This window comes from Xenopus laevis, chromosome 6L (genome assembly GCF_017654675.1).
Source record: "Xenopus laevis strain J_2021 chromosome 6L, Xenopus_laevis_v10.1, whole genome shotgun sequence".
NCBI classification, from domain to species: domain Eukaryota; kingdom Metazoa; phylum Chordata; class Amphibia; order Anura; family Pipidae; genus Xenopus; species Xenopus laevis.
The window spans coordinates 5,621,761-5,638,246 of record NC_054381.1 but is presented as its reverse complement, the minus strand read 5'-3'; the positions used below and the strand labels follow the sequence as shown (position 1 = coordinate 5,638,246).

Sequence of the window (16,486 nt, the reverse complement as noted above, 5' to 3'; positions counted from 1 at the left end):
ATGTACTGCCCACAGCCTGGCACTGCCCACTCACCCACGTGAGACACAGTTCCCTTTGTATAATAATTATATATGTCTGTTATCCCTGATTCTCCATCAATCCCTTGCCCAGGTGCCAGTCTGTAAGTGTCAGTACCAGTGTCAGTGTATGGGGGGTATGGGGTGGCCATACACTATAAGATCTGCTTGTCTGGCAAGGTCGCTAAACAAGTGCATCTTAACCCGATATGCCCACTAACGGCCCTGGGGCCGAACGATCAGATTACAATACTACGAATGGGCTCCAACGGGTCGCAGGGTCATATCAACTAGCCGATGCGCTCCTGGATTGTGTAAAAAATTTAATTTGACCGATCAATATCTGGCCATATCGATGGGAGGACCCTTCGGGAGCCCCCACACACGGGCAGATAATCGGCCGAATCGTCTAAAGGAGGGATGTCGGGAGTGTTCTGGGAGCAGCGATACAGTCGCAGTATAATAAGGGGCAGTTAATGAAAGAGCAGTGAATACGGCCAGTAGATGGGGTCGGTGGGAGGGAGAGAAGGACAGAGAAGTGAAGCCCCCACATCTCTCTGGCAGCCCCCCCTCCCCCGGTCCCTCCCAGTCTATAGGAGGAGTGAGGCTGCTGTTGGGCTCTGGGCTCTGCTCTACCCGCTGCTCAGTGTGTCGGGAGCATCATGTCCGGGCGGAGACTCTAATCCCGGTGGCGCCGACCCTGCCCAGTTCTCACCCTCTGTGATCTCCCCACTGGCCACTATGGATTCCTGGCTGAGATACTGGAGCCTGGCTGCCCTGCTGTGTCCCCTCATCCTCCTCCTCCGAGCAGGTACGTACCCCTTATTATTTCCCTTATTATTCCCCTTATTATTTCCCTTATTATTCCCCTTATTAGTTCCCTTATTATTCCCCTTATTATTTCCCTTATTATTCCCCTTATTAGTTCCCTTATTCCCCTTATTCTGCTGGCACCCCCATATATATCTGTATCTCTACACTGACACCCCCATATATATATCTGTATATATCTACACTGACACCCCCATATATATATAACTGACACCCCATATATATATCTGTATATCTTTACACTGACACCCCATTTATATATATATCTATATATCTATATATATATATATATATATATATATATATATATATATATATATATACCTCTACACTGACACCCCCATATATATATATATATATATATATATATATATATATATAGATATATATATTATACTCTACACTGACACCCCATATATATATATCTGTATATCTCTACACTGACACCCCATATATATATCTGTATATCTCTACACTGACACCCCATATATATATCTGTATATCTTTACACTGACACCCCATTTATATATATATATATATCTATATATCTATATATATATATATATATATATATATATATACCTCTACACTGACACCCCGTATATATATATTATATCTCTACACTGACACCCCATATATATATATTATATCTCTACACTGACACCCCATATATATATCTGTATATCTCTACACTGACACCCCGATACATACTTAAACACACACACACACACATATATATATATATATATATATATATATATATATATATTATTGATACTCTGTGTATATAATTTAACTGTTATAGTCAATATTGCCCGATTACAAGCCTGTGTATATAGTCACTATAACTCCATTACTAGCCCATGTATATAGTCACTATGCCCCATTACTAGCCCATGTATATAGTCACTATTGCCCCATTACTAGCCCATGTATATAGTCACTATTGCCCCATTACTAGCCCATGTATATAGTCACTGTTGCCCCATGCACTGACCCCTGTGTATAATATATTCACTGCCACCCACATCAGTTCCATCTCCCCGTATATATATAATTATAAACTGTACATCTTGTCATTGTGCCCAAATTGCACCTGCCGGGGCAGCTGAGTGGAGGGTATTTTGGGCTATTGCCCCTTACCCATGTTGTGGCTGTTGTAAGAACTTGGGGGGCAGAAATTGTGGATGGAGGTGGAAGTGACAGTGTGGGGTGATGGACTGTCAGTTTTAGGAGCTGCTTCTGCTCTGTGTGACTGACAGGGAACAGTTGGCTTCATATGCTGGTGCTGCCATACTACTCTGCATGCAACTGTCAGCTGATATGGACACTGTCCAAAATCCTATTGTCTCACACTGACACACTCATGTCTATTCACACACACACACACACACACACGTGCTACATATCAAGATGAACAGATCATAGAGACACAGGTAAATGGAATGATCTGGGCCACATGTACTCCAGGCTGTTTCATCTGTCTCACTCATGGGTCTGTGTGTGTGTGTAAGGGAGGAATATATAGTGAATAAAGTGCCCCCTATTGTAAAATATAAGGATATTATAAGTTACAAGGAGTTCCATGACCATATAAAAACACGAGGCCGAAGGGGGTACTTTATTTATTATAATCCACAAGTTTCAGTGAGTCATGTGACTGAAATGACATCACTAAGCTCCGATTATAACAGATGACATCACTAAGCACCGTTTATAAGGATATTCCTGTGTATGTATATATATATATATATAATACACAAAACCCATGAATATCTTGTAAATTATATCCTATCCATATAAATGGTGAGTTCTGATGTCCTCAGTTATAAACGGTGAGTAGTGATGTCATTTCTGTCACATGACTCACTGAAATGTGTGTTTTATAATAAATAAAGAACCCCCTGTTGCAATATATGAGGATATTTGAAGTCACCTTAGAGTTCCATGACCTGTATAAAAACACTCGGCCGAATATGGTCATGAAACTCCTTGGTGACTTATAATATCCTTATATTTTACAAGGGGGTACTTTATTCACTATATAAACATATACACAATGGGTATTTGCACAATAGATGGAAAGATCGTATGTCAGTGCTGGGGAGGGGCATGTGAATTAAAAAAAAAGGCCATGGAAAGGGTTACATGAGCCCCAAGCTGCCGTCCACAATAAGGGGGGGTGTATTCATTAACCCCATGTGTGCTGCACCGCTGATTGTTCTAGCAACTCCATTCCTTGCAGCAGGAGCAGCCCTTCCATAGAGAGCAGGTGCGCGGGGAGAAAAGGGTTAACTGAATCGCTCCTCCAGTCCCCCCCCCCTGTCGGCCTGATGTTACCGGGGATGTGTAGGAATTTTACCATCATATGGGACATTCCAACCTATAGAGGGGGGGGGTCTTGGATAATTTTATATTCAAAAATATATTGATTGTATATAAAATCTGTATTGTGTCCCCCCAAATCCCAAATGTCTGCCCCCCCCAGCTATTGTTTAACTTCAACATCCAGCACCCCCCCCCCTATAGCCTGGGAATTACAGTCAAACAACAGAGGGAGAGCTCATATATAATATACTGGTAATATCTAGTATTTATTAATCATCTGCCCTCAATCCAGTGCCCTTGTTCATCTGTAGCCTGGCTGTAGTTGGACTACAAGTCCCAGCATGCCTCCTGGGTGTTTCTAATGGCGGTGCTGATTGGCCATTGTGGGGCAGTAGATTCCAGAGGAGGAGCAGACATTGAGTTGCCTTTGTGGAGCCGGTAACTAGGCAGAGAGGGAGCTGGTAACCAATGCGAGTGCTCCAGCACATGCTCTGAATGTCTAATGGCCTCAGCCATGTTTATCCTCATAGCCCAGCAATGGCCGCTCGTAGCACCTTCACAGCCCACCTGTTTACATCTCTATAAAGCTTTATTTCTACCTATAGGCAAGGGGGATATGATTGTGTATTAACTGCTTCCTGGACTGAACCATTTCATTAGATATAATAAGTCTATAGGGGTCTAATTTCATTCAATGTATAGAGGGGAGGCTATTATACAGAGAGCAGCCTTCCTAATCTTTCCATTCATTATGTACATAGATGTTGAGGTTGAATTAAAACAAATATAACCATCAGGCTGTAACCTAATTGCTACCTACAGCCCCCTGGACTAGTCAGCATTGCTCTTGTATAGATACCTGAGTTCTGTTTAGAAGAGCATCCGGCCCTTCCTTGAAGAAATCTACTAGAACAGCCCATACAACCTGGAAAAGAATTTCCCTGTCCATGCTTTTACAAAAAAATGCACTTTAACATAAAACCTTGTCGTTTGTTGGTGTGCCCTTATATATATTATACAGCACAGCAATTATATCCTCAGCTTGGCAAACCTTTCTTCTAATCTTTCTATTACCTTAATTGTCACCCTCATGTACATAAAACCAAAAGGCCAGTGCATTCCCCACATTAAAGTAGACTGCAACTCCCAGAATTCCACTTACAGGTGGTTGAACATCTGGTTGGTTCCCAGTTGCCAGCCCATTATATGTAACTATAATACATGACAATGTGTCACCTCTTACTCTTTCTTCTCTTTCTCATTTTTTACCCCCTATTCAACCACCTGGAACGCAGAACCTAAAAATGGAACAGGCATGGAGACCATTGGTCTGGAGGTGGATCCCACAACCTATTCCTACAACCAACCAACTGCAGAGGGAATCATTTTGAATGAAAAAGTTGATGTTGAATCAAAGTCTGGAGGAGAAGACTTTGTAGGTGAGACAAGTTCCTGGAGCCCAACCACAGCTGAAAAATCACAGGGGAGCCTGTCAACTGGAGCAGAGGGCTTTGATGGAAGTACAACAGCTAGCCAAGTGGCTGGTGGTCTCTCATCTACAGATGGCACTCATCAACTCAATCCGAGTGGGCTTGCTCTTGAGAACAATGGGTCATCAACCTGTGAGGGTTGCAGAGGGGAAGACATTGTTCGGAAACCACCCGTGAGGTCATTACTGGCAGAGAACCATGGGGAGGATGAGGAACCAGTTACTGGTATGGTCTGGCCTTTTAGCCGGGAAGCCTTGGATTTGGAAATCAGAAAGAGATTACTTAAAAGTGGAATTGTTTCAGCTACAGAAAGCCAAGAGGATGCTGGGAGTGGAGACCACCATGTTCAAGAGCAAGGACGTCAGGTAACGCATCAGAGCTCCCTGGGGAAAGATTGGGATTTGGATGAGTTTATAGACAGGGCTACCGCCTCACCCTCACAGACGACCATCACATTCAGCAAGGGGCTTGTGAACCCCTCAACGGACAAAGCCATCAGCCCAGACTCAGCCGAAATTGACCATCTTCTGCAAGTCTCCAGGGAAGCCGTTCTTCAGTCTCCTTCCTCTTCAGATACTGACCATCGTGGCCAAGTCAGCCAAAATTCTAGAAAAGAAAAAGATCAGGGGTCCTATACGGTTTCAGAAAGAGCCTCTGATCCGTTGACTGCGCAGGGAGCTCAGGGGACCACAGACATCACCATGGTTACTGATAAAACAGAAAGTCCCCCTCATGCCAGTGTTCCACCGGTCAGTCAAGACAAGGCCTCTGAGGCTCCACCGGATCATTCAGTTGATGACCTTATTAACTTTGATTATTATGATCTGTTCAACATAGACGGACATGGTGGTCTGGGCCACTTCCCTGGTTCCTCCATCCCTGGTGGAGACTCTACCAAGAAAAACCATGACAAGAAAGTCCCATGGCCCATGCCAGAACTTTATGATGACTTCACACCTTTTGACGAATCTGATTTTTACCCCACCACATCTTTCTATGCGGATGGAGATGATGAAGGGATTATTGAAGATGACGACGATGACGATGATATTGAAGATACGGATGACATAGATGATGAAGATACCAGGGCAAGAGATGTAGCAAATGCCCCCAAAGCTGCTACTCTTACCCCAAAACTACAGACTATAATGGTGGACGAGAAGCCCACTGGTAGACAACACACCCCTCATCAAACCTTTATCCTGTATGGTGGGGACGTACACCCTAAATTCCACCCAGACATTAACAAGGATTTGTCTCAAACAGCGTCAAATGACAGCAGCTCCGAGTGCAGGAACGGATATGTGCGGCGCAACAACTCCTGCAAGTCAGTGTGTGAGATCTACCCCACCTACTGCTACAACGGGGGGCAGTGCTACATTGTGGAGAACACGGGGGCTTTTTGCAGGTAAGGCAGATGCATGAAAACCTACTTAAAATAGATTCATGGCTTAGCAAGCCAATTACAAGTATTGTCACAATGTGCATTGGGTTGGAGGCCCTTAGGGGCCACTAGAGTTTGATATCAGGAGCCCCTATTCTTTCTATTTGCCTCTTTGGGGTTGGGTGCAATTCATTGTTGGGTTATTGAACCCATTGACGCATCAAAAACAGTGACCAATTGTTCTTCTATGATTGTTCCCCCTTTTCTCAGGGTCGGGGGGAGGCAGAAGCGGCACATGCCTGGGGTGCAACAGTGTGGGGCGCGAGGCAAAGTTTTATTCTGTCTGCTGGCGTCTAGTTTAGGGTCCTAGTTGGGCGTCAGATTTTCAGAGGGTGGGGGGCATGAGCTCATGGGCGGCTTGTCTTGGGTGCCATTCCACCTTGGCCTGGCAATGCTCTCTGTTCTCTATAGTCAATCGTTCTCTTCCTCCTTCTCCCTGACGTTTCCTCCTCTCATTCCTTCTTCTCTTTTTTGCCTTTGCGTTCTTCTCTTCTTTTCCTCTCTTTTTCCCCTTCCTTCCCCCTGTAATTGTTCCCAGGTTTATTTTCTCATTTGTTCTTCTCAGCCTTTGTCTCATTCCCCTTATTCTTCTCCCCTAGTTTGACCCCTCACAGTCTCTTGTGCCCCATCTTCTCATCTACTCTGCTCTGTCTTTTGGTTCCAGTTTCTGATTGAACCCAAACCATTTGGCTCCGGACATTTGCCATGGATAGCGACTTGCCCAATATGCATCTGTTTTGGAAATCTTTGACCTGGGTGTGGTCCAACATGGCATGTGCACATCAGATTGCCAGCTCTGTGGTTAAACCTACTATATGGTCATTAATAAACTGGAAGGCTGGGTGCAAAGTGCAAAACCCAGGCACAATCTGCCTCTCGCTCTCAGCACCCTACTTTAGGGTCTAAATGAATTGCTGCATTTTGCTGCGCCCCATTTCATTACACAGAGACCTGTTGTCACCCCCATGAACACTCTCCTGCCTGCGTTTGACACCCGCCCTGAGCAGAAGTGACCTCTGCATGAGATCTAAGGGGCAGACTCTTATGCTCTTGCACTTTTGCTTGGGGTTGTTATAAATGACCCCCTATATTGTCCTTTTCCAGTTTTAGATGTTGCATTAACTAGTAAATATAATGTTGTATTATAAAGTTCCATTTTAGTGCTTTGCTTGGAGTCAGACAAATTAGACATTCCTATTCCCCCTATTCTATTGTCTGACATCCCAAGGGGTTGCAGAAAAAAAGTCCTAGTTGAATGGCTAAGTCTGTTACCATAGGACATGATTAGCCGCACTGCCCCTTTAATACTTTACTAAACAGACTACGACCCAGATTTTGTATTGTGATTCCATGAGAAGATTCCATGCACTCCTCACGCTTTCCAGATTTCCAAAGGAAATTCTCCAATTTCACTTTTAATTTCCTTTTTGCGGTTCTGCCTGTTTCATGTGGAAAGAATTCCCAGAATCTGGTTACACTCATAGTAAAGAGACTGAGCTGCACGGCCAGTCCCATCATTACCAAACTGCACAGCAGAGCAGAGGAATACTCCAGGGGTCCTTTATCCACCTCTTGTTAAAACAATTAGCAGCAGTTATGTTGGCACAGAGTTTCATTTTATCTGGCCACAGAACCCCTGAGTGACTTCTAATATCCTTATCATTTACAGTAGGGGGTACATTATCCCTTATAATACATGAGTGATACTCAGAGTTCCCTGTATAACTCAGCCTGCAGCCTTGTGCCTTTATATGGTCACAGAACAACCCCTCAGTGACTTCTAATATCCTTATCATTTACAGTAGGGGGTACATTATCCCTTATAATACATGAGTGATACTCAGAGTTCCCTGTATAACTCAGCCTGCAGCCTTGTGCCTTTATATGGTCACAGAACAACCCCTCAGTGACTTCTAATATCCTTATCATTTACAGTAGGGGGTACATTATCCCTTATAATACATGAGTGATACTCAGAGTTCCCTGTATAACTCAGCCTGCAGCCTTGTGCCTTTATATGGTCACAGAACAACCCCCCGGGGTGACTTCTAATATCCTTATCATTTACAGTAGGGGGTACATTATCCCTTATAATACATGAGTGATACTCAGAGTTCCCTGTATAACTCAGCCTGCAGCCTTGTGCCTTTATATGGTCACAGAACAACCCCCCGAGGTGACTTCTAATATCCTTATAATTTACAGTAGGGGGTACATTATCCCTTATAATACATGAGTGATACTCAGAGTCCCCTGTATAACTCAGCCTACAGCCTTGTGCCTTTATATGGTCACAGAACAACCCCTGAGTGACTCCTAATATCCTTATCATTTACAGTAGGGGGTACATTATCCCTTATAATACATGAGTGATACTCAGAGTTCCCTGTATAACTCAGCCTGCAGCCTTGTGCCTTTATATGGTCACAGAACAACCCCCCGGGGTGACTTCTAATATCCTTATAATTTACAGTAGGGGGTACATTATCTCTTATACATGAGTGATACTCAGAGTCCCCTGTATAACTCAGCCTACAGCCTTGTGCCTTTATATGGTCACAGAACAACCCCCCGGGGTGACTTCTAATATCCTTATCATTTACAGTAGGGGGTACATTTTATCCCTTATAATACATGAGTGATACTCAGAGTTCCCTGTATAACTCAGCCTGCAGCCTTGTGCCTTTATATGGTCACAGAACAACCCCTCAGTGACTTCTAATATCCTTATCATTTACAGTAGGGGGTACATTATCTCTTATAATACATGAGTGATACTCAGAGTCCCCTGTATAACTCAGCCTGCAGCCTTGTGCCTTTATATGGTCACAGAACAACCCTCCGGGGTGACTTCTAATATCCTTATCATTTACAGTAGGGGGTACATTATCCCTTATAATACATGAGTGATACTCAGAGTTCCCTGTATAACTCAGCCTGCAGCCTTGTGCCTTTATATGGTCACAGAACAACCCCTCAGTGACTTCTAATATCCTTATCATTTACAGTAGGAGGTTCATTATCCCTTATAATACATGAGTGATACTCAGAGTTCCCTGTATAACTCAGCCTGCAGCCTTGTGCCTTTATATGGTCACAGAACAACCCCTCAGTGACTTCTAATATCCTTATCATTTACAGTAGGGGGTACATTATCCCTTATAATACATGAGTGATACTCAGAGTTCCCTGTATAACTCAGCCTGCAGCCTTGTGCCTTTATATGGTCACAGAACAACCCCTCAGTGACTACTAATATCCTTATCATTTACAGTAGGGGGTACATTATCCCTTATAATACATGAGTTCTTTCCTGTAGGACAGTGAGATGAAAGAACATCAGTTCAGCCCATCATTTAGGACTCATGGATTTTTTAAATTAAAAAGGGGAGCACACAGGGATAATGTTACCCTTGTACCAGTAGTACCGTCAGTACATATTGGGGGGCACTGAGTCTCTAGTGAGACTGACAAGTGGTGCCAGGGAAGATGTAACTGAAGGTCACAAGGAAGGTGAGAGATGAATCTTGTGGGTCCCAAGAAGGATCTGATTCTCTGACAGCTGTGGGTTATTAACATTGTCTACTGCAAAACAACATAAGAACATCAATATTAGTCTGAGGCATCTCAATAAACACAAAAGCTCCACGTGGGGAACAACCCCTCTCTCTATTGTTGTTCATTCCCTTTCTCTGTGTGTGTGTATATATATATAATACACAAAAGCCATGAATATCCTGTAAATTATATCCTTATAAACGGTGAGTAGTGATGTCATCAGTTATAAACGGTGAGTAGTGATGTAATTTCTGTCACATGACTCACTAAAATTTGTGTATTATAATAAATAAAGTACCCCCAGTTGTAAAATATGAGGATATTATAAGTTACCTCGGAGTTCCATGACCTGTATAAAAACACTCGGCCTTCGGCCTCGTGTTTTTATATGGTCATGAAACTCCTCGGTAACTTATAATATCCTTATATTTTACAAGAGGGGGTACTTTATTCACTATATATATATATATATATATATAATGAAACAAAAGACCGCACTCACAGGACTTATCATGATAAGTCCTGTGAATGCGGTCTTTTGTTTCATTGAATACACGTAAGTTTTACCAGCACCAAGGCATTCAATCATTTATTGTGGAGTGCGCCAGTTTGGACTCTTTATATATATATATATATATAGTCCAATCAAGAAAAACCAGCACCAAGGGACTTTAAATATGAAAAAAAGTTGTATATAAAACATATGTATCACCGACGTTTCGGTCCCTATTGGGACCTTTTTTTGAAAAAGGTCCCAATAGGGACCGAAACGTCAGTGATACATATGTTTTAGATACAAATTTTTTTCATATTTAAAGTCCCTTGGTGCTGGTTTTTCTTGATTGGACTACACACTAATTATCTCCGTGCACAGGGGCAGCCATAAAATGGCTTATCTGACATGAGGTGCAGTCTGTTATGAAAATATATATATATATATATATTATATATATATATATTTCTCTCAGGTAGGAGCTGCCATACTGTTTCCCCATTTTCATACACTTCAACATGAGGGTATAGTTTTTTGCGTATATGATAGAAGTTTTTTCTTGCTTTGAAGTGACTTGGGCTTGTGGTCACTGGGGGCATCTAGCCATGCAAACGAACAGCCAGTGGGATAATCAGAGCCACAGAAGATAATACAGATATACAGAAGGGCTGCTGTACAGGTAACAAGATAAAGCAGTGCTGAATCCCATTCTCCCCGTGTGCTTACATTCTGTAGCTTCTCTCTTTGTTTGTCCATGTGTTGTGCATCTTGTCACCACTAGGGGCAGCCACAAGGCCATTGGGACCTAGAAGGTAATTGGATGGGGTTTATTTGGGTATTGGGGTTGTACTTGGGAAGCAGTGCAGCAGCCCCCCCAAACTAAGGGCAAGCTGTTCTGTCCTTCCCATGATAGAGTGGCAGGTTCCAGTGGCATGTGTGTGCCCTCCAGTCCTTGGCACTGGGCTCTGCAGGGCAGATAATGGGCACATATGGGCACAGGACGAAGTGCTGACTGTACAGAAAGATTTACTGGAACCCCCCAGCCGGAGATGTTGATCTTACTAATTAGAAACACGTTTTGCCTCCAGTCCCTCTGATCAATACCAACCTCCCATTCCCGCTGGCACTACCCGGGCCTCATACGTGCAGTTCAACATCTGTTACCTGAGCAGCATCACCTTATACACCCCCCCCCCAGGCTCCGCTACTCACTCGGGGACAGCACGCTTTTAACTTATTGCATTAACAGAGTAACCATGGAGACTGGAGGAAAGGGGATGTCACTATCAGCATAGGATGGGTTCATTACTGTAGGGCAGTCAGCTTATGAACTTGTACATAGGGATAAATATAATAGGAGTTGACTCAGCATACGCTGCAAATAAGAAAGGGCTCATTGGAATAGTCCTGAGCTGCTGAAGTGCTTGGGTCCAACAGGTTCTCTCTCCTCTAACCCTGGACCTTCCCATGTGGCAGGTTATGGGGCCCCTGCTCAGAGGTGCAGTTAACTTTAGTTCCCCCCATACATGTTAAATCTGCTACTTTCTGCATAGGGATATAATGTATAGAGGAAAATGAACCAAAAGGCTGCAGTGAAGCGCAAGCTCTCTGAGCCAGAAGTAATATTGTTCCTGATCCCATTCAGATCTGTCCCTGGGGCAATAGGCAGCCGCCTCGCTGGATCAATAGCCCTGAAAGCCCTCGGAGGCTACAGCTCATTATTTCTCACATCTATTGATAACATCAGCCATTAGCCCTCAATAGGCACAGAAAGACTAAGTGCAGCTACAGAAATAGTCATATTTGACTTTTGGTAGGAGATACAATAAAGAAGGACCTGTTGCCCAATATTTTGGTTATATATATATATATATAGTGAATAAAGTACCCCCTCTTGTAAAATATAAGGATATTATAAGTTACCGAGGAGTTTCATGACCATATAAAAGTACGAGGCCGAAGGCCGAGTGTTTTTATACAGGTCATGGAACTCCGAGGTAACTTCTAATATCCTCATATTTTGCAACAAATTTCAATGAGTCATGTGACAGAAATGACATCAGAACTCACCGTTTATAACTGATGACATCAGAACTCACCGTTTATAAGGATATAATTTACAAGATATTCATAGCTTTTGTGTATTATATATATATATATATTAGAGGAAGAGACCTCAGTGACTGTGAGAGAGACACGGCTGACCTGATATTAGAGGCAGGTTTGGCATGAGATGCCCAACTTACTGAGCATTAAGAGTGACAGTGAAGTTGGCATGGAAACCTGAGGGAAAGCAAGGGGCATCTGTATATGGGAAGTGACCACTTGTCTTCTGTAATGCCCATGTATTGGTTCTACAGGAAGGAGAAGACACCTGAAAAGGTTCTGACCCCATCAACAATAGTTTCAACCAATGGAATTCTCCCTGTGGCGCGGGGTCCAACCTGACCACTAGGGGACACACTCAGAGAGGGTTATTTTCATTCCAGGGAGAGGTCCAGGAGAATAGAATGGGACAGTGAGCCTATGGTTCAGAACACTGGGCTGTACTATATGCTGGCCGGGGTATCAAAGATAATGATGAGGTTCGTGACCCTACAACTGTCCTTGTGTTGTTTTTGACCCAAAAACAAACACATCAGTACATGACAATACTATATAATGACAGTTAGTAGCTCACTGGCAGGTAAAGCACTTAGTCTGGTAGTTCTTTGCTGTGGAATGGATTGTCTGGCACATGTTTGGTTTTGCTGGGTGCAAATGCTATGTGATGGCTTAATCAATGATGTATGTACAATCAGTATATATATATGTATATATGTATCCAGCACCCCCCACATTATATCTGCATTTTCGTGGGGACGTACGTGGGATGCTTGTGGTTTGGAGTGCGTCAGACTTTTCTGCTGCAGAGATTGGCCCTCGGTCTGTTGTTCCGCTGCCTCTCAGAGAGTCTCAGATACATTTTTGGGATCCATCCTTGTGCCAGAGTCTCCCAGGGAATCATAAGAGACAGTTCCAGTTGGTAATCACCAATCTATTTCTACTTTCTACTGACGTATATTCATTTATTCATTAATATAACACAAAAACATAGCCCCCATACAGTTCCCCAGCCAATGAAAGGACATACCTAAAAAATCCAGGCAGAGAGGTGCCCCATATACTAGCATAGTGGGGGTGATGCATGGTATAGAGGTGCCCCATATACTAACATAGTGGGGTGATGCATGGCAGAGAGGTGCCCCATATACTAGCATAGTGGGGTGGTGCATGGTATAGAGGTGCCCCATATACTAGCATAGTGGGGGTGATGCATGGCAGAGAGGTGCCCATATAGTAGCATAGTGAGGTGGTGCAAGGCAGAGAGGTGCTCCATATACTAGCATAGTGGGGGTGATGCATGGCAGAGAGGTGCCCCATATAGTAGCATAGTGGGGTGGTGTAAGGCAGAGAGGTGCCCCATATACCAACAGAGTAGAGAGGCACAACACAATACATGTAAAATCACTATGTTTTTGCACTTTGCACTCTGCCCCTGGCTTAGCGCCTATAGATGAAGGTTCTGGAGCAAAAAGACCTGCAAGTTTCTCTTGAATACAGCGCTACCTGCACATGGACGTCCTGTTGGATGCTCCATAGATTTTTTTTTTAGCGCATAGATAAAACCTTCCTGATAGAAACCATAGATCTGCCTTGTGGAGATAGAATGCAGTGAGGACATGATGTAGGGTGATAAATGGGTTCTTAGAGAAGGACAAGACAGTTATCGTCCAATAGACACAGCTCTGTCCACCATGTCCCCAATCCCTGGCCAAGGGCTCAGGCTGAAGCTTTTGTCTCTGAGACCCTCCACATCTGGCCTGTTACGTCAGCAGGAAGTTAGAAGAACGTTTCCAAATGTTCCCCTCCGGGGGTGAGTCATCAGAGACGCTTTTGTGCTTGGGAATGGCAGTGATTTCCGATGTCTGCCTGACGCTCTTCCTTACATGGATGAGACAAATGAAGAACCAGGTGTTTCATATCTGAATAGTTTTGGATCAGGAGATGCCACTGGATCAGCTAAAAGCTTTGTAAGACTTGTTTGAGTCAAGGCTTGAACCTGACGGATATGTCTGTTTTATCAGTGTTGGCTAATACTAAACAATAACCTGTGCCCCCCCTAGCTCTTGCAATTATATGACACCTGGAGGAGCCCAGGTTGGACATTTTGTGTTTTAGGCAGTTGTGTGTAGATGTATCTTCAATCCAGAATCACCTACCTCGCTCAAACTCCTTGCCCTTGGCTCAATGATTTCCTCACTTCCACCTTTCTCCGTGAAATTTGGTTGTGGTTAGATTTTAAGAGGTAAGGTTTGCAAGAGACATATAGGTAAAAGGCAGTTGTGGGGTGTAGAGTCCAGTTTGGGTTCTGGTCCACTGATTGAGACCCAATTAGGTTTTTGCTACTTTTCTTAGGCACAATGACCAGTAAGGTGGTTTCTTCAGTTATGTTACCAGGTAACTAGAAATGTTACCCCAACAGAGAAATGTTACCTAAACCTTCTCTTTTTCTGTCATGTTATTGGGTGGTTTGTTCTTCTGTTTAGGAGCATTACTTGATATGCTACATTATAAGGTAACCCAGTATTCTTTAGGAACATCACTGGGTATCATATCTGGTAACTTTAATGTTAATTGGTAACCTGCTCTCTTCTTCTGGTATGTTGTTAGGTAACCTTGTTGTCTCTTTAGAAGAATTACTGAATAACTTTCTCTCTTATTCCTAAAAATTACCCGGTAACCTGGTCTTCTCTTCTGGCAAGTTATCTGGTAACTTGTTCTCATAGTTCTGAACATTACTTGGCCACCTGACCTCTTCTTAGAACATACCTGGTAACTTGGTCCTCTCTTCTGTTATTTGATAACCTGGTGTCCAATTTAGGTATTCTGCTCTCTTCTTCCGGTATGTTATCAGGTAACCTGGTGTCCTTATAACGAACATTATAACATGATCTCTTCTTCCTAGATATTACCTGGTAACCCAGTAATATTTTCCTAGTATGTCATAAAGTAACTTGGTCTCCTCCTCAGAATCTTTACTGGGTATCGTCATCTCTTCTTCTGGCATGTTCTCAGGTAACCTGGTTTCCTCTTTAGGAACATCATTTTATATCCAACACTCTACCTCTAGTATGTTATGAGGTAACCTGGTATTCTCTGTTTTCTCTTCTGACAAGTTATCTTGTAACCTGTTCTCATGTTTCTGAACATTACTTGGCCAACTGACCTCTTCCTAGAACATATCTGGTAATTCGGTCCTCTCTTCTGTTGTGTTGTTAACCTGGTGTCCACTTCAGGCACGTTAAATGGTAACTGCCCTCTTCTTCTGGTATGTTATCAGGTAAACTAGTCTCCTCTTTAGGAACATCACTTGATATCCTACACTCTACCTCTAGTATGTTATGAGGTAACCTGGTCTTCTCTTTAGAAACACGACTGAGTACTTCCTACTCTCTTATTCTTAAAAATTACCTGGTAAAATTGTTTTCGCTTTTGGTTTATCTGGTAACACGTTCTCATGTTTCTGAACATTACTTTGCATCCTAATCTCTTCTTCCTAGAAATTACCTGGGAACTTGGTTCTCTCTTCTGTTGTGTTATCCTCTATAGTAACCTTATTTGGTAACCTTCTCTATTCTTCCTGCATGTTATCAGGTAACCTGGTTAGGTGACTAGGTTACTTAATAACATGCTACAATAAGAGAGCAGATTACCAAGTAATGTTCTTCAAGTAACCTGGTCTATAAAGGTTTTCATTTGTCCAGGCCATGGTATATCTAGTCGAAGTAAATCTAGAGCAACTGGAGCTGCGTAATCATTGAAGATGTTTCACTACTCATTAAGAACTTGAAGAACAAAAAGTTGAACTGATGAAGCTGCTTGAATGAGTAGTGAACACATCTTCAATGATTACTCAGCAAGTCCAGTTGCTCTAGATTTACTTCTACTAGATATAACCTGATCTCTGTTTCCTAGAAAACTGGTACATTCTTTTTTTAATAAGTAACCTCCTTTATTCTTCAGGAACATTACTTGCAAACCTGGCCAAAAATAACCTGGTAGCCTGTTGGTTTTTTTCAGGAGACTTACCTAGTAACCTACCAGTCCAGTTCTGTTCTACAGGAAATGTTATCCAAGAATTTCTGTCTGTTATTTTGTTAATTACACCAGTAATCCCCAACCTGTTGGTTGTGAGGGGCATGTTACTCCCCAGCCCCTCGGATGTTGCTCCCAGTAGCCTCAAAGCAGGTGCTTATTTTTGAGTTCGAGGCTTGGAGGCAA

The 16,486-nt window shown here is 42.9% G+C and overlaps 1 protein-coding gene across 5 annotated transcripts in view; it reads left to right on the top strand.

The window, feature by feature from the left end:
- Positions 1 to 399: 399 nt before the first annotated feature.
- The window catches only part of LOC108718675, a 37,911-nt gene continuing 21,824 nt past the window's right edge, over positions 400 to 16,486 (top strand). The window contains exons 1-2 of one of the 5 annotated variants that reach the window (XM_041565722.1): positions 400 to 829; positions 4,473 to 6,075. In XM_041565722.1, the coding sequence (XP_041421656.1) occupies positions 523 to 829; positions 4,473 to 6,075 (1,910 nt within the window). In that variant the 5' untranslated portion in view covers positions 400 to 522. The remainder of the gene's footprint in view (positions 830 to 4,472; positions 6,076 to 16,486) is intronic. The other 4 variants (XM_018267015.2, XM_041565721.1, XM_041565724.1 and 1 more) reach the window with 4 other exon arrangements.